General features: G+C 35.3%; 1 protein-coding gene across 1 annotated transcript in view; it reads left to right on the top strand.

The window, feature by feature from the left end:
* Positions 1-3,603: 3,603 nt before the first annotated feature.
* LOC143254341 (calsyntenin-1-like) overlaps positions 3,604-19,419 on the top strand; it is a 90,089-nt gene continuing 74,273 nt past the window's right edge. The window contains 1 exon segment of the mRNA XM_076509374.1: positions 3,604-3,808. Coding sequence (XP_076365489.1) covers positions 3,745-3,808 — 64 coding nt within the window. The 5' untranslated portion in view covers positions 3,604-3,744.

Raw genomic sequence — 19,419 nt, 5'->3', positions numbered from 1 at the left:
GAGGATTCAAACCTGCGACCCTCCGATTACGAGTCGAGTGCCTTAACCACCTGACTATGCCAGGCCAAACTGATCAGGAATATTAATGTATTTAGTACTAAGTACTAGCTCTGCGTGTGTTATTCCAGTGTTAGATGGAAAGAAAACCTTAACTATGTATCGATGAGATGTTTTGGGTAAACTTCTGATATCGTGTTGCATATTTAAATTAGATTGATTTTGCCAAGTATTAATGAGAATTTTGAAAAGTTTGTGATGTTAGTCTAAACGTACGGCTACAACAAAGTGTCACTAATAGATTTCAGTCATGACGTACATTAATTAGCTGAGGCATATAAAATAAGATGGGTTAAGCCAGTGATACAACCATAGTAGCTCCAGTTTCAATAGTTTAGGGTGATTTATCTCGTTTCAGACCTATGAAGAAAGCATCAAATCCGCTCCCCCCCCATAACCACCATCAATAAGAATGGAATAAGGAAAAAAAGAAATTTCCAGAACACATTGAAGAAATGGTTAAGTAAATGCATGAGGTATTCTTGTTCCCAGGAATTTTGTACTTTCCCAAACTGTCACTGCAAAATCTTTCAAAAGTTGGACAAATCTGTGAGTCACGACTTAGCTTAACGTCAACGACTTAGTGAGACATCCGTGTCTTTGACATTAAGTTATATGTCATCATTACCTGTTGGCTCCAGTGTTTACCTGAGAATACTACAGTGGTCATGGGTTTCAAACATTCAATTTTCCTTACTTCTGATTATTATATATGACCTTGGCTACTGTTGTATTTCACTCACATAGAACCAGTTTTCATTGTGTTACGTTTGGTGTTCGTTTGTTTGGTAAGCACAAAGCTGCACGATGGGCTGGCTATCCAACGAATAGTGGGATTGACCGTAACATTATAACGCCCCCACGGCTGAAAGAGCGAGCATGTTTGGCGCGACGGGGATGCGAACCCGCAACCCTCGGATTACGAGTCGCACGCCTTAACACGCTTGGCCATGCCGGACCCTTTAGATTGGTTTATGGTTATCAAGGCCATTTCTAATTTGGAACTGCTGACCATTATTTGCTCGTGATCTATCTTTACCAAACGAATAGTGATAATAACCATAAGATTATGTCCCCTCACTCACACATTCACGGCGAAAGAGCGAGCGTGTTCTGCGTCATGTTTTGATCCCGCTACCCATAAATTGCGAATCCAGTGCCCTAACCTTAAGGTCGCCTCAAGCGAATTTTAAATGCGATTGCGATAGTTTCTAAAGTTCTTTTCTTCCTTGTCTTGCTACAACCAGTTAGGTTTTTCACAACGTTATCGCTGCTACACGTTTCGATTTATGCAACGAATAAACTTATTCTTCAGTTTCAATTGGGTTCATTTCATCTCGGTCTTATCATTCCTGTATCTATCGTAGTTGTTACTTACTTGTACGTAACTCCCCATTTAAATAGGTTGGAGTCGATAACTGTTGCAATAGACTCAAATTACCATTTGTACTTTGATTTTGAAAGTCGATATACAGGTGTACGTTGGACTTAAAAAAAAAAAAAAAAAAGTGCTCACCAATCGTGGCACTGAGAATGTTTCGATAATCGTGGTGGGTGGAGCACAGATAGTGTTACGCTTAACAACAACCAACCAACCAACACCGGTCGTGACGGTGTTTTGAAAAATACCACAGCGCTGTTACCAATAGCGATTCCCACGAGTCTTCGCTACGCTATTCTCTGAAGACAGAGTTACTATTCAGTTTTATTTTACCTTAGCCCACGAGTTCGCTTATGTTAATATTGTTCTTAAAAATAAGTATTTTCTTTTAAAAGAAAAAACTCTCCTAACGACCCATAGACGTCGCTATAGGCAAAATAATAACTACTGTGGTATTTTTTCTTAAAACTTTATCACGACCCGTGTTGATGCAAGTTGAAACAACAAATTCAGCAGTCGATAATTTTGTCAAAAATAAAACTACAACTTAAACCATTTATGCGAGAGCCAATTGAAAAATAACCTTAAAAACGAAAGAAATAAAACAAACAGTAAATAAGACTGAATCTTAATACGAAACCTGTCAAAATCAATAAACGTGCTTCAAAATCAAAGAAAAAGAAAGCATATTTAAATGAAAAGAGTTTTTTTTTTCAAAAAATCAAGCAAAGGATTTGTGTCTCAACTATCACAAAACATAAGCCCTCATGGTCTAAAGTTATAACAGTCTAAAATGAAAACACCACTACCATCAGGGTTCAACACAACAAAAACGTAGTTTTTTTTTTTTTCACAATAACAACAACACTTAGAAATAAATTCAACACAGTTAATAAACAGATACCTGACCGAAACTTCAACACCAATATTAATAAATGCTTTAATATAAATATTAATAAATCAGTAACAATGGAATAAGGAAAATGAACCAGAAAAAAACCAATTATGAAACAAAATATGCAATAACAATATTCAATCAATGACTTTCAATATCGATTAGCAAACAACAATAATTATGACCTTCTCTCGTTGGTTGGTTGGTTGATTGATTCGTTCATTCTCTCCCTCTCTTAGTGAAGCTTCTGGCAGGGTATTTATTCACAGATTAAGTCACGAGAGTGTATCTCATGTGATAATTAATTTACGTATTCTTCTACTATATTAATAGTATCTGTACGTCAACGTTTGGAAAGCTGGTGTCAGTTTCATCATACACAAACCCATATATTTACTCGATATATACATTATTATGTTGAAGGCAAGTTAGCGTTTTAATCCAACTAAAAATTCACATATAAACTAAATGATAGAATGAAATAATAAATGAACGATAAACACAATTATATATATAAAAAAACTAATTTGCTATCTTACATGATAAAGTAAGACTGAGATAATTTAATGTCTTGAAAACTAGACGAAAAATAACTTTATCCACAATATTAAAGTTCGTTTCTTTAAACCCCCCACACACACAAATCATTGCTATCCATCTACATTTACCAATAATAATTTTATTACCAAAGACGAGACCTTGGTATATAATTAACACACTGGCTAGATGGCGTCTAACTATTTGTCTACAGCAAGTACAATTTGTAACGGTCCATGTTCCCTTGGGTTTAATAAAAACATAACAACTGTCTGTAATTTACTTTCATATCCTAACAGCGTTTTACTTCTGCCAGATATGCTGATTCAGGACATATTTTGGGCTTTTTTTGTTTAAAAAAACACTTAAATCTTGAAACACCACAACTGTTTTTTAAGACTGATTGTTACCAACTGATACTTGACTGTTATTACCAATTACATTACTGCATCCTGTTCTAGTTACATATAATTTCAAAAATGTTTATATCTTCCAGTTCCCTAATGAAGTTGTAATGATGTGAATCATCGGTAAATAAATGTTTTGCGCAACATAGTGATATTTTTCTCCAATATCTTAAAGCATATGATGTCCAACATACTCCAGCCATAAATATTTGTTCTTATAAACAAGGAAAATTTGCGTGCGTATTTGATAGATATCAACAAATACGAAACATCACACAGGCTCAAATCCAATTTGCGGAAGACTGTCACGTGGCCAATGACGTAGATGAAGCTTCAGGAAGCGTTGAGTATGTGTTTCAATTCGTCTATTGGAACGATACGAGAAGAACGTGTATTTCGAGTGGGCTTTTTTATGTAATTTTTATGTCATTTCTCGACAACATTTTATACCCGATATAATTACAGCTATGAAATATTCCTCAGGAATTATACTTCTACTTATAAGTTGTGTTCTTGCGACTCAAAAGCTGGGTAAGTGTGTTTACCTTTACCATGTTACATCTGTAGCCTGTAAAACTGTCGTCTGTCTCGTATCAGCGTATTCCCGCTTCGTTTAATAATACAGTTGCGGTAACCCTTACGTAAAACTATCTTTTTTGTCTTTTTTAAGTGCTTAATAGTTTGAAATAATTTTACTAGAACAACTGTCACTATTTGTTTCACGAAAAATTGTTTTCGTAAAGCTGTGAAACGTTAAACTACACTGCAGTTATTGATTTTAAGCGTGTAAGTAATTTTATTACGTTTAATTTGATTGAATGTTTTTACTTACTTTTGTCTTAGTCATATTTCCTACAGCGAGAGCGTTTGGCGTAGGTGTGTGCTTCTCGATACAAAGTTTTTGCTGAATATTTGACGTCATGAAGTAAGTGACGTATATATTAAAACATTTAGCGAATAATACAAAGACATTTAAATAACCAAACGATATAATATTTCATAACATTTCACTTCAAGTGCTGTTACATTGCTGGTTTAAACCGGATATTCTATTACGTAAAAGTGGGCGGTAAAGAAGCTTCCTTATGAGATTTATTATATAAGCTTATTCGTCGATTGATTGATTTTGTTACTTAGAGAGTAGCCGAAAGTATATATAATAATATATATCTATATGTCTATAACCTAACAGTATCAACTTCCTCATACTTCTCAGAGATATGTCGGTGCCATTTTTTTTTTTTTTTCAAAATAGTAAGGGAAAATCATAATTTAAAAATATACACCATTTAGAAATATCCTATAAGATAATTTACTTTTGTCGGGCGTTATGGTTAGATATACAATGGTTCGTTAGGCCCTGGAGATCAATCGTCCTATTTAGTTAATTTTGTATGATGCAAGTGAAAACCTGTATCAGCGTAATTAGATTTATATGAAGATATGGATTTATAAATGTACGTTGAACTTCACTCTGCGTATTCTGATAATTAGGGATGCTTTGTTATTTTTTCGTGCTGGAATGTGTTTACATTTTATGATACAACAATGATGTTTTGTTGTGATAACTCCAGCGAGTATTCAGTTTGCTGCCCAGGTAATTATTTATTAGAATTTCATGTTGTTATTGTTAGTTTGAAAACTGTTAAAGCACTTTTCCAGAAAAATATTACCAGTGGCGGCGTCAGGATATTTTCGTTGGGGGAGGGCTGAGGTAAACTGTGGAGGGGCTTCCCAAAATGCCATCAATATAAAGCATAGATTGTAAATTAAAATAATGTAAATACCAAGGTACATTTCAGAAAGGTGTGCTATTTTGAACTGCGTTTTCAATGCAGTTTTCATTGGAAACTCATACTCTGATTAATAATTCATTATTACAAATTAGAAATAATCTGTTTATGAAAATATGCGTATATGTAAAAGAGGAAGCTCACCTAAATTCCATCCAAGGTAATACATAATAATAAAGAAAATCAAGATTAGCTTATATTGAACATTTAATATACCATTAAGAGTAAGGCTACAAATCAAAAGAAATGTAACATAAAGACATAGTCTACATAGCAGAAACGAATTATCCCATGTGAAGTTAATACACTCTGAGGAAAAGTAAAGTCACTATCAGGCTAACTATCTTTCATCTTAATGAAGACGTTGAGTTCTACAGATCTATGTCTCTTTGATGTTAATTGTTAAGCAACAACGACGATTGTGTTTTCCATATTTTATGAATATATGTAGGTAACAATATTGGGGGAGGCTGAGGGGGGCTTGGCTTATTTGGGGGCTCAAGTCCCCAAGGGCCCCCCCCCGGCGCCGCCACTTAATATTATGTTTTTACTGGCTGAATAGTTTAATATTTGTTATTAATTTGTTGAAATGATGACACGATGAGGTGGTGAATGTAGAGTTTGGTAAATAGTGTAAAATTACTTCGAAACATTTGTTTTTTGTGTGTCTTATTCATTTTAAAATGGTAAAGAAAAATCTATAATCAAATAAATGCAATCATTTATTAAACCACACAAAAAGCGTACGCAGCTGTTCTGATCTTGCATTTATATTAATTTCAAGTGTTGATAATTATTTTAGCGACAAACATACACAATAAACGTAAAAATAACAAAAAAACCTTCAGCGATGAGGTAACATTACAAACGATTAATATGTATTTATTGAATATTTTTTATGTCGTTTGTTTTGAGAAAATGCAATCAGTTTTTAAGGTTCTTATATTAGAAAAATTGAAGTGCCTTCATTGAGAAGGTAACCGGTGGCTGATGATTATTGGTCGAGGCTGTTTCTTACAGCCCAGCTATTTGCTCAAACTATTAGGTTTGAATGGGTGACAATGGTAAAGATTGACGAGATAGCAACGTATACTGACTGACCTATAAAATCATATAAGAATACGACTGGTATCACCGTGACACAAATTATTAAGAATATTTGCAGAAAAGTAAGCTGTCTATAGTCATTGTAGTTTAAAATATACCTTGTAAATTAATTGAGACTAAAGATATATATATTTTATAAATTCATAGGCCTACACGAGAAAATAAAAAAAACAACAACATATGATACTTAGAATGCACCGAGTCGCATTGTTTATCGTAGCTTAGTTTTGTATTTGCTGAATATAACAGTTTCGTAGTATGCAATGAAACTTCAAAAATAGATGTATTCTAGTATTTTTGCACAAAGATTTACATATGTAGCCAACGTACTTATGTGCACAGGCCTTCTGCTATCTTATGTTTAGGGAAACTATGAAAGAAGAGATATGTACATAGGTCTTCTAACGCCTTATATGGGGGTCAATCAACTTCAGAAGAAGATTTATGTGCACAAGTCTTTTACTGTCTTATATCTCGACGGTAAAGTGTAGAGGAAGCTTGGGGCGCCAGGTGGCGCTTCCTATATAATGCGTGCGCATCGCAATGTTTTGAAACGTAACTATCTCCCTTGGTTAAAATTTACCTCATTCCTTGACAATACATATGTTTTTTGCTTTAAAATCTTGTTTTCCCATTTCTGAACCGATCGATAAGTCACTATTGTGCTGGGTGGAGTTTTGTAAGCTCCTGGTTCTAGAGTATGAAGCTCTTTATACCTAGACGCCTACCTCTCTTCACTGGAAGGTTCAGTTTTTAGACATTTCGTTACAGCAACCTACAGGCTAAAAGCGACAACACTATAGGACAAAAAAATCGAAAACAACTAAAAAACAAACATACTTTACAGTTTTTATTTTATTATACGCTGTATAATTCATTGTCAAGTCAAACCCGTGGTGCCACCTACTGATCATATAACATAGAAAAAGCGATAAGAAAACAACAGCAAATATTTCGGGTGGTGAACGAATTCATTTTGAAATTTGTTTGTTTTTTATACATGTATAATGTATCAAATTAGTCTTCTGAGTAATGGGATAAAAATAATTTTAAAAGTTAATCAGAGTTTTTTTCTATATATAAAAAAGCAGGTTAGAGGAAAATAAAAACCCTCGATCGGTTTAACTTCCCGATGGGAGTGAAGTGGTATGTTATCTAGAACGAAACGTCTGATGTTGCGATTTCGTCTCTTTATTAAACAGTAAGATAATGTTTAGTAGGTAAACGTTAGCTATGGACACAGAATGTATAGCGGTAGCCGTTCTGTGTGCAGATTAAATAGGAAAACTGAGTAGCAGTAGTCGGATAATATCGGTAAATACAGATTATTGACTCATTCAGGCCGATGAACTTCAGAAGAATTATATGTTTAACCTGAAAATTATTTATACAAAACGATTTTGCTGTTTGTATTCAGGCCTGGCATGGCTAGGTGGTCACGGTTTCGAATCCTTGTCTCACTAAATATACTCGCCCCTTCAGCCGTGGGGACGTTATAATGTGACAGTCATTCCCACTATTCGTTGGTAAAAGAATAGCCCAAGAGTTGGCGGCGAGTGGTGATGACTAACTGCCTTCTCTCTAGTCTTACACTGCTAAATTAGCGACTGCTAGCGCCCATAGCCCTCGTGTAGATTTGCACGAAATTTAAAAACAAAACAAAACAAATCTATTAGTATTCGAACTACATAGAGGAACTACGAGCCTGGCTCGTATATTTATTTAAGTATGACTGTATCTCCTATTATAGAGTGTTAATACTTGCAACAGTTATCACACCAATAAAATATTTTTATTCCCCACACCAAGAACAAACAATCGTGTTTCATCCTTTGTTTTACCCTTAATACTCTATGCTGAAAGTTTTAACAGTAGCAACCTCTGCGTTATATTGGGATCGTACACCTTTCGAGAGAAATACATTTTAAACATTTTTCGAAACAGTGGTGAGTACACGTGTTCAACTGTTACTTTGTATCACGGAAAAGTGTAGGGGAGATTAGCAGAGAGCTTTTTATGCCAGTCCTGTTATCGCATTACTTACTGTATGCTGAAAAAAACAAAAAAAAAACAAAACAGGTTTTGATCCGTATATTTACCAGATTTTTTGTCTGTCTGGAGTAACAAGCTATTTTGAATAATTGGCTGAGTTTCTTTAAAGTTGGTTTATCAACTCACTGGACTCGCCAAAATTCAAGTTTGACAGTCGTTTCAATTTTGCGAGGAGGGCGACAGAAAAATACGTGCAACTGACGCCACACGAAAAAATGACGTTTTATGGCGCGCGCTGCACGGGCACCTTTGAATCGGACAAATGGATCGTGTCTTACAGCTCGAAATGACAGAAGGGTGTGGTCCAGGCTACTATTTCTGACATTATCGGATATTTTAGTATACGCACACTTACATTAATGTTGGGTTCACTACTACTCACTAATCCCCCTCTCTTCCTAATAGGTCAGCGCTAAGTTTACCTGACACACCACAATGGACAAAGTGCGGATAGCCCATTGTGTAGTTTTGCACTAAGAAAACAACAGGTGCCGACTTTAAAAAAAAAAAAAAAAAGTATTTTATTTTGTTTCTTCCACCCCACCCTCACATACGCTGAGTGGACAATTTTAGGTCACAGTTCTAGGAAGGTCGAAACATTGTTCTCTGCTTTATTAGTAAAAGTGTTAATACCCATACCAGTCGTTCTGAGATACATTTTTAGGTCACTTCGAGCATGCGACTTCATCACATAAGAGTTAAACTACCAGTAAGGCATTAGGTACGTGTTTTCAACTGACACGACTTTGGTAAAAAATTAACTTACTTTATATATCAAGGATCTTTACTTAAACTGTCACGAGGCATCCCGAGTCATAGGATTGTTTTTTGTTTTTTTTGCCAGAATATATGTAGTGACTTTTTGTTGTCATTAAAATACTGCTGACACCGTCTAGGTTCTATGTACTTTTTAAAATAAGTAGACATACTTATAAAATGTATTTGGTTTACATTAGCTTGTGACAGTTAGATGTCAAAGTTTTGTCTTGAACTATTTTTACTTTTACATAAAGTAAGCATTAAACATCTGGCAGTCTCACAGATTGGTCTGTTTTGAATGGCCCGGCATGTCCTAGCGCGTAAGGCGTGCGACTCGTAATCCGAGGGTCGCGGGTTCGCGCCCGCGTCGCGCTAAACATGCTCGCCCTCCCAGCCGTGGGGGCGTTATAATGTGACGGTCAATCCCACTATTCGTTGGTAAAAGAGTAGCCCAAGAGTTGGCGGTGGGTGGTGATGACTAGCTGCCTTCCCTCTAGTCTTACACTGCTAAATTAGGGACGGCTAGCACAGATAGCCCTCGAGTAGCTTTGTGCGAAATTCCAAAAAACAAACAAAGACAAACTGTTTTGAATTTCGCGTGATGTCATACGAGGGTTAACCGCGTTAGCCATTCTTAATGTAGCAGTGAAAGAGTAGCGGTAAGGCAGCTAGTCATCACCACCCATCCCCAAATCTTGAGCTACTCTGTTACCAACGAGTAGTGGGATAAACCGTCACAATATAACGTTCTCACGGCTTAAAAAGACGAGCATTTTTGATGACGGGGATCCGAACCTGCAACCCACGGATTGAGAATCTAGCGCCTTAACCAACCTGGCTGTGGTCAAGTCTCACAAGAGATCGAAATTATTATTATTTTTTTATAATTCCATATGAACTTTAACATATTACGGAGTGCAATAATTAGAAAACAAAGATGGTTTTATGTAACTACCAATGAAATGCATAATCCAGGTGTCTTTTGTATGTTAAGTGTTTGTTCTAATAGAATATTTCGTTTAAAAACAAAACCTTTAAACATAAACTTATATATGTATATGATTACAAAATTGCACAGTGACTTTCCGAACGCCCTGTATAAGAGCAGCTTGCTATTTAGTGTAACGCATTGAGAAATTGCAATACATTTCACACATTTAAAAAATTGGTCCGCGGTGAGAGAGCGGCAAGTAGACGGATTCACAACGCTAAAATCCTGGGCTCGATCCCCAATCAATCCTGCAGATAGCCCAAAGCAAACGTTAAAATATGCCACGAGAATTTTATGATATAACCTTGGGAGCTGTGTAGTTGGAAGTACAGACACATTCCCCCCACTGAAGTGTTTTGGAATCGTTGTTACATTAAGGGGGGGGACCCCTTGGTTACAACGGATTTAGTTGTTTTTAATTTTAGTCTTTTTTGTAATTATTTAAACGTTTTATTTATTAACACATGGCTATTTCCCAGATGTGATAGACTTTATATTTCGTCATCTCAGGAAGCAACGTGTTTGAATATAAAAATATAGAAAATAATAAATAAGGTACAGCGTTTGTCCTTTGGAGTTTCCGCTAGGAACCATCTGCTTTCCACAGTTAAACTGTGTTTCTATGTCGTCCTGGGTACTGGTTTAACCTGTGGGAAACAGCTGCCGAACGGCTCGTTCACAGTGCGACCCAACCTGCCTACGGCGCGGTGGTTGGTGGTTGTGTACTACATTTTCTTATCCTCAATTTGAACAATTTCTATCACATTCAATTACTCGCTCCCGGGATCATGCTACCGCTAGAGCGTTAGAGACTATTAAACTTCTGTCTTCCTTTCAACGTAGCCACGGGTTATCTACAATAAATTAAGAAAGTCGCATAAAAGCGCCATATTCCATAGTTACTTTGATTTGCTATGTGATATATAAGCATACTAAGTGCAGTATTGCTGTTGTTTGTGGGAATATATATAGACAGGTAAATATATGTGCATATCACAATTTCACTTTAACAAAATGAGACGTCTCTTTACTAATTGAGCAGCTTTTCTTTCCATTAAGTTGTATCAATAGTTTATCTCCGAAATGTTACGTCTAGTGATGTAAAACAATGCTGCCTTCCCTCTAACGGTCTAACCTATCGCTCCAAAAGATTATGGCCGACTGACGCACGTTGATAAGCCCTCGTGCAGCTCAGCTTCGTGAGATGTATTCAACAGACAACAAATAACAGTAAGAAAGTTATGGAATCTGTTTTTGCACATAACTCCAAAAGCTTTATCTTTTTAAACCAGTTATGATGATTCAAATGTTCTACAAATAATATTTTATAATATGAGAACACATTCCGCATTTCTTTTACCCAGCGTCGAGGAAAGGTTTGCAAACGACTTAATGGTTTGTGTTATAAAAAAAGTTCTAAGACAGTTTTATGCTTCTAACAGGGTGGTTAGCCTTTGGAATGGGTTGTCTCCAGATGTTTTAGAGGCAACACATTTAAATGAGTTTAAGAGAAAACTTGAAAAGTATACAAGTTAGATTATATTGTGGAACAGTCGGGATGGAACAATAGGTCCCATATTGTTCCAAAACGTCATGATACAGTTAAATATTCCACGTTTAATGATAGTAACATATATTTACCTTACAAAATACTCCTACACTAGGAAGTTCACCACCATTTTCTCATTGCACTGAATATTGGATTAAGTCTGTAACTTCAGGATCTCGGGTAACATTAAAGCTCGGGGGCTTTCTCTCTACCCAGGCTTCGTCTGTGATAAGGTTATGTAAAGGTGTCGGTGTGCATGATTCATACCCTAATTCAACAGTTATCTCTTTGACCATCACAAACATTACCAGTATAATATACTTTATAGTATTGGAATGTCATTCACTCTGTATAGTTAGTGTTCAGTATGAGAACATTATACACATTACTAGTCTAGTATACTTTATATTACTGGAATGTTATTCACTCTGTTCAGTTACTGTTCTTTATGAGAACATTATACACATTACCAGTCTAGTATACTTTATATTACTGGAATGTTATTCACTCTGTTCAGTTAGTGTTCTTTATGAGAACATTATACACATTACCAGTCTAGTATACTTTATAGTACTGGAATGTTATTCACTCTGTATAGTTAATGTTCAGTATGAGAACATTATACACATTACTAGTCTAGTATACTTTATATTACTGGAATGTTATTCACTCTGTATAGTTAATGTTCAGTATGAGAACATTATACACATTACCAGTCTAGTATACTTTATATTACTGGAATGTTATTCACTCTGTATAGTTAGTGTTCTTATGAGAACATTATACACATTACCAGTCTAGTATACTTTATATTACTGGAATGGTATTCACTCTGTTTAGTTAGTGTTCAGTATGAGAACATTATACACATTACCAGTCTAGTATACTTTATATTACTGGAATGTTATTCACTCTGTTTAGTTAGTGTTCTTTATGAGAACATTATACACATTACCAGTCTAGTATACTTTATATTACTGGAATGTTATTCACTCTGTATAGTTAGTGTTCTTTATGAGAACATTATACACATTACCAGTCTAGTATACTTTATATTACTGGAATGTTATTCACTCTGTATTGTTAGTGTTCTTATGAGAACATTATACACATTACCAGTCTAGTATACTTTATATTACTGGAATGTTATTCACTCTGTATAGTTAGTGTTCAGTATGAGAACATTATACACATTACCAGTCTAGTATACTTTATATTACTGGAATGTTATTCACTCTGTATAGTTAGTGTTCAGTATGAGAACATTATACACATTACCAGTCTAGTATACTTTATATTACTGGAATGTTATTCACTCTGTATTGTTAGTGTTCTTATGAGAACATTATACACATTACCAGTCTAGTATACTTTATATTACTGGAATGTTATTCACTCTGTATAGTTAGTGTTCTTTATGAGAACATTATACACATTACCAGTCTAGTATACTTTATATTACTGGAATGTTATTCACTCTGTATAGTTAGTGTTCAGTATGAGAACATTATACACATTATCAGTCTAGTATACTTTATATTACTGGAATGTTATTCACTCTGTATAGTTAGTGTTCAGTATGAGAACATTATACACATTACCAGTCTAGTATACTTTATATTACTGGAATGTTATTCACTCTGTATAGTTAGTGTTCAGTATGAGAACATTATACACATTACCAGTCTAGTATACTTTATATTACTGGAATGTTATTCACTCTGTATAGTTAGTGTTCAGTATGAGAACATTATACACATTACCAGTCTAGTATACTTTATATTACTGGAATGTTATTCACTCTGTTTAGTTAGTGTTCTGTATGAGAACATTATACACATTACCAGTCTAGTATACTTTATATTACTGGAATGTTATTCACTCTGTATAGTTAGTGTTCAGTATGAGAACATTATACACATTACCAGTCTAGTATACTTTATATTACTGGAATGTTATTCACTCTGTATAGTTAGTGTTCAGTATGAGAACATTATACACATTACCAGTCTAGTATACTTTATATTACTGGAATGTTATTCACTCTGTATAGTTAGTGTTCAGTATGAGAACATTATACACATTACCAGTCTAGTATACTTTATATTACTGGAATGTTATTCACTCTGTTTAGTTAGTGTTCTGTATGAGAACATTATACACATTACCAGTCTAGTATACTTTATATTACTGGAATGTTATTCACTCTGTATAGTTAGTGTTCAGTATGAGAACACTATACACATTACCAGTCTAGTATACTTTATATTACTGGAATGTTATTCACTCTGTATAGTTAGTGTTTTGTATTGGAACATCATACACATTACCAGTTTAGTATACAAAACGATTCTCTTTATCCATCTAGAGTTCCGAGTTAAAGTATTGTACATATCATTTTAACATTGTGTACTTCAACATGAACAATGACTGGTTATATATTTTAATACAGCTGATATTCTAATATTTTATGCTTCGACATGAACAAACGGTGAACGTATATGGTATTTAATACAGCTGATTCGACACATGATTAAGGAGTAGTTTTGCCGCATAGTGTGTCGTAAATCACATTAAGAAAGCCTATAAAACTAGCACTCTTTGTAGGTTTTGTGAAATGTCTTTAATGTATTTTGTTTTATATTATAATGTATTTCGGGGGAGTCTACTATTTATTATGCTACGTATTTCGATTTGAATTATCCGGATATTTTAATTTAGAGGTTAGTAGAGCTTTGATATGTATCAAATTTATGATATTTGGCAACAACATTGGAACACACTCTTTTCTTTCTTCACACATGTGTATTTAATATACCATACAAACAATAATGAAAAGTTAAAATAACAGTTATTACAAATATTTATTACTGGTAACGATTTATTTGCAAAAGTTTAACAGACTTACAAGCAATACTGAGTTTTTCCATTTGTTCTGGAACTGAATATTTTATCGACGGTACACGGTGAGCGAATCAATTCTGTGTTGATACACAGGCACACTTCATTTAACAGGAAGTCAGCCAGCTTCTCCACACATAATCCCCCCATCTCTCAATGAAAATGCCCAATGTCTTCGTTGAAATAGTAATGTTCGAACTTAATTCACTGAAGTTAAACGATTTGTATTGTTCGAAATCTATAAACGTTCCTGGCCAAATGTTTGTAGTTTTCTGACATATAACCGTTTATCACAGTTATAACTTCCGAGGGTTATAGTATACTGACTACAGTAAACTAACACTATTGTACTGTCTCTTGGTACGTCGATTTATAATTTTTTAAGCTATCGAAAGTTTAGTTGGCAACAATATACGAAGATACGCTAGTTCACGGAGTTCATATTTTTATTTTGGAAATATTATATTTAGTGAAGGGATTTTTAAAAACCGATTACATTATTTCTTTTATAGAAAAATGCAAGAGAAGTAGAACATAGGTCTTGCACGTGACGTCACACAACTTGTTTTATTCAACGACACCATACCGAACATTAAACGTTCCCCTGTAGCAATCGACAGCAATGCCTATCAGTTCAAGAATCGATAATGTTTACATACTGCCAATAATAATGAATTTCGCCTTTGACAAAAGATACGACTACGTAACTTTACGACTATTCAGGAATATATTCCCGAAATCAGCAGACAAATAACGAACATTTGGCAAAAACTAGTAACCAATATGACATTCCAGTTAATACCAAATTTATTCAAAAACCAGGCACAAAACTGAGGTCTATACTATGTAAAACTACACTGACAAACACCACACCAACATTATTTATAAAATACAATGTGATAACTGCCACGACTTCTATATTGAGAAACAAGTAGAAAATGGAAACCAGATTCAAAGAACATAAAAAATCACCTTCACACGTTTTCGAACACTGCAAGTCAAATAAACACAGCATAACCATAGAAAACACTCAAATACTAAATTAAGAAACAAACATAAACAAACGCAAAATTAAAGAAGCCTTACTTATACAACAACTTAAACCCAAAATAAACCAATATAAAGGAACGCCTTTATACCTATATTAATATAATAAAATAAATAAAATTATATATTCAAACATCTAATACCGCCCTCTACATTCCGACACTCAGTTACACAACCCCTTCCAAACATGTGGTCAGCTTCCGGTCAGTTACCTCATTCTTTGTGAACCTGAAGATGACCGAAGAAGGTCGAAACGTAGTTCGCTCTTCCATGTAAAATATTTTCTCAACCCAAACGAGCCGTTTTTACATAAATATTTATCTACAAGTGGGTTTTCTTGACATCACTGACTTCTATACGAAGTTTCTGTAAGGATTACTTATAATTCGTGTTTTGTCTTAGCTATTTTATTGTAACACACTAAATCTGGAATGTTGTTGTGGTACATGAAGTAAAACGCTTATCATTAGAATAAGAACTCACATTATAGAGTTGTACAATAGAGAATTTCCGTCTTTAATAACGATGTTAAACAGGAGGAACATCCCTGTAGTAGTTGAAATCTAATCTCGATGGATGTTAAGTAGAGGGAGCTCTTACCCTAAACAGTAACACTGAAACCCTGTTCCAACGCTAGAGAGTGAAGCAGAGTCCTTGTAACAGGCGAACCCGGTCTCCGTTTCGCTCTGTAAATGTTTTGAGTTTAGACCACTTGAACAGCCACCGAAAATTAAATAAATTGCTTTGTCTCAGACAGAAGCCCTGTATTGGACAGTCAGGCTGTTCTAGCAGAGCAATGTATTATACGCTAATGGAAAGTGAGTCAGGGCTTAAATTCACCGATTACGCCCTTGTGTAAACTGTTCCTTGTTTTGTTCAGTCGCTTTTGTAAGCCAGAGAGGCGTGAGAGTGATATAGGCCTGCGGCATTGTACGTCAAATCACAAGACAAACTCTCAGTTCTGGGGCTTCATCCCCAAGGGAGCTCCTCGATGGAAGATTATTTGGAAGAACTTGGCTTTTGTTCTCGACTGACGTAATGAGTTCGGATAGTGATTACCACGAACTTATCTGTTCTTTTATATGTTTATCATTCACTGTAACATTGGCGTTAGTTTTCATTTGTGTTTAATTGTCTTGGGAGTTTCACAAGTCAAAACATTATGACATTATTTCATCTGACACTCCCGATTTAGTAAGCATAACAGTTTAAAAAAACAAAACCAAGAACATATAAAGCTGATCTACTTGTCACGGCTAGTCGAGTTTAGGTTACGGCAATAACATAGAACCTCTTTCGCACGTGAGCCCTTCAATTACGGAATTTCCCGCCCAAATTTAATTATTCGAAGATTTTTTTAATAATTGTTATTAAAATACAGTTTTCGGGTAACTAACGTAAACAGGTTTATGAATAAGTTGTTGAATTATGTTTCTCATCACACACACATGATGTTACCCTCCATCAATATATGAAAATCTACTGTTGATCTTTGAATTTTACCCCTGTCCAGCCAGGTATAACCCAGTGACCAGTGGTAAATCCTATAACAGACTGTGTCTTACAGTTATTTCTAGTATTAGCAACAGCAGGTATGAAATTTTCAATAACAAAAGTAGAGATACTTGGCTAGGTGAATGTTTGTTCGTTTTGAATTTCGCGCAAAGTTATACGAGGGCGATCTGCGCTAGCCGTCCCTAATTTAGCAGTCTAAGACTAGAGGGAAGGCAGCTATTCATCACCACTCACCGCCATATCTTGTGCTGTTCTTTTACCAACGAATAGTGGGATTGATTGTAACATTATAACGCCCCACGGCTGAATGGGCGAGTGTTTTTGGACTGACGGGGATTTGAACCCGCGACATGTTTTTGAAAAAGAAAACAAAAACTCTACTTGTAAACAATAAAAAGATACCAATAAAACAAACGACAAAGCAGTTCAAATATGTCCCGATATTTGTACCACCTTAAAAAACAAACAAACAACTTCCACCACTCAGTAATATGAGTGCAGGAAGAAATGTATCTCAGGACGGCTGGTATAGGTATTAACACTTTAACTAATAAAGTAGGCCCGGCATGTCCAGATGGATAACGCACTCGACTCGTAATCTGAGGGTCGCGGGTTCGAATCCCAGTCCAACGAAAACATGCTAGTCCTTTCAGCCATGGATACGTTATAATGTGACGGTCAATCCCACTATTCATTGGTAAAAGAGTAGCCCAAGAGTCGGCGGTGGGTGATGATGACTAGCTGCCTTCCCTCTAGTCTTACGCTGCTAAATTAGGAACGGCTAGCGCAAATATCCTTCGTGTAGCTTTGCGCGAAATTCAGAAAAACAAACTAGTAAATCAGAGAACAACGGAAACATAGGCAGATAGATTCCTACATTGTACAATAAATTATTTTGACAAAAATTGGAGAAAAAATGAACTACTAAGCGAACTTGTCAGGTACTGTTAACATGATGATGATAGACCTAAGCACCTTTCCCCAGTGAATATATACTTTCTAAATAAATAAATAAAAGGTCACCTGTAAACTAGACTCCACATTAGTTTAGGGATTAATTACTAAACATTGAAAGGGTTTTTTGTGTAAACGTTTTATAGTTAATACCTAACTAATGAAAGCGCAAATAATCCACGGAACTTTAAGAAATAAATGTTTTATTTGCACCAACTGTGTGTATAGATTGTGCATGGACATTGCCCTGAAAGGGGCCTGAGTAAGTGAGGGTTACTCTGGCCCTCGTGTACCATATATAACTCCACTTGACAGTTGTCAAACCAAAATTTCAAGGAAGAAGCAACAGGTTATTGAAACCTGACCCTCCTGGGTAGATAAACATCAAAACCCAAATACCTATACAAGAGAGAGAGAAGAACGTTTTGACCTTCCTAGGTCATCTTCAGGTTAACTCATAAAGAGTACGGGCAGAATTTTCCTGAGCAACAGTGTATTAGAATATTTATCAAACTTTAACCACGTGTTAGAAATAATACAGCGAGAATGAAGAACAGGCCACCTCGTAACTGGAAAAACAAAACTGATTTCGTTACTTAATACAAGTGCCACGTTCCATTAAAATTATGGAATGGAAACTAATGTACGAAGACCTGTTTATATTTTATCCTGTGAACTTTAAACAGGTGTAGGACTAGAACAAAACAGTGGTCATTACTTTTCAGACAGGACAGTCGTTCTTATTATGGGATACGTTGCTGAGAGCAAAGCCACCTTGGTCGATCGGCCAGCCGTGTTGTGCTATGTAAGGCAATGGCAGCGTGAACTTCCAAATCTAGTGAACCAACACTTTGTCATCTGATGATCAGGCTTGGTTGGCTCGTATGCATAACACGCATGCGCCAGATAGGTAGGTAGTGTACCTCAGCACGTTATCGACAGGGTGATCAATATTGCATGTATGTATTTTATGTGTTAATGTATACACCACGATAAATGTAAGTCAATAAATTATGCAGTGTATCTGTTCTTAACTATACCAAACATATGCCGTTCTACACACACACACACACACACACATATATATATATATATATAAGTTTGCAGCTAAAAAAAAAAGGATATTCGGGCCATGAGAAAACTCCATCCATCTTGGTGTGTCACAAATTCGCTTATGCCACAACACGTTCATTCTCCTCGTGGGCCACGAATTTACCTCTGTAATGTGGCGTCGTCTAGCTTTCCTCTTGTACTCCATAAATCAAAGAACTCGCCAAACAAATTGTGAAATATTTGTTATAAATTTACATGCAGTGAAATCGTTTTGTTTTAATCGGAAGTTAATTCGCTCGTACATCTGCTGATTTTGGGTAGAAAAATTCAATGCGTTTAAGAGAAACGCGAAAGTCCTCAGCATTTGTTGGTAAACGATACATTTATTTATGTTCATCGTGTATGTTAGTTAGGATCTGCA

This window comes from Tachypleus tridentatus, chromosome 6, assembly GCF_004210375.1.
Source record: "Tachypleus tridentatus isolate NWPU-2018 chromosome 6, ASM421037v1, whole genome shotgun sequence".
NCBI lineage: Eukaryota > Metazoa > Arthropoda > Merostomata > Xiphosura > Limulidae > Tachypleus > Tachypleus tridentatus.
The sequence above is the reverse complement of the archived record's forward strand: the minus strand, read 5'-3'. Positions and strand labels throughout refer to the sequence as shown.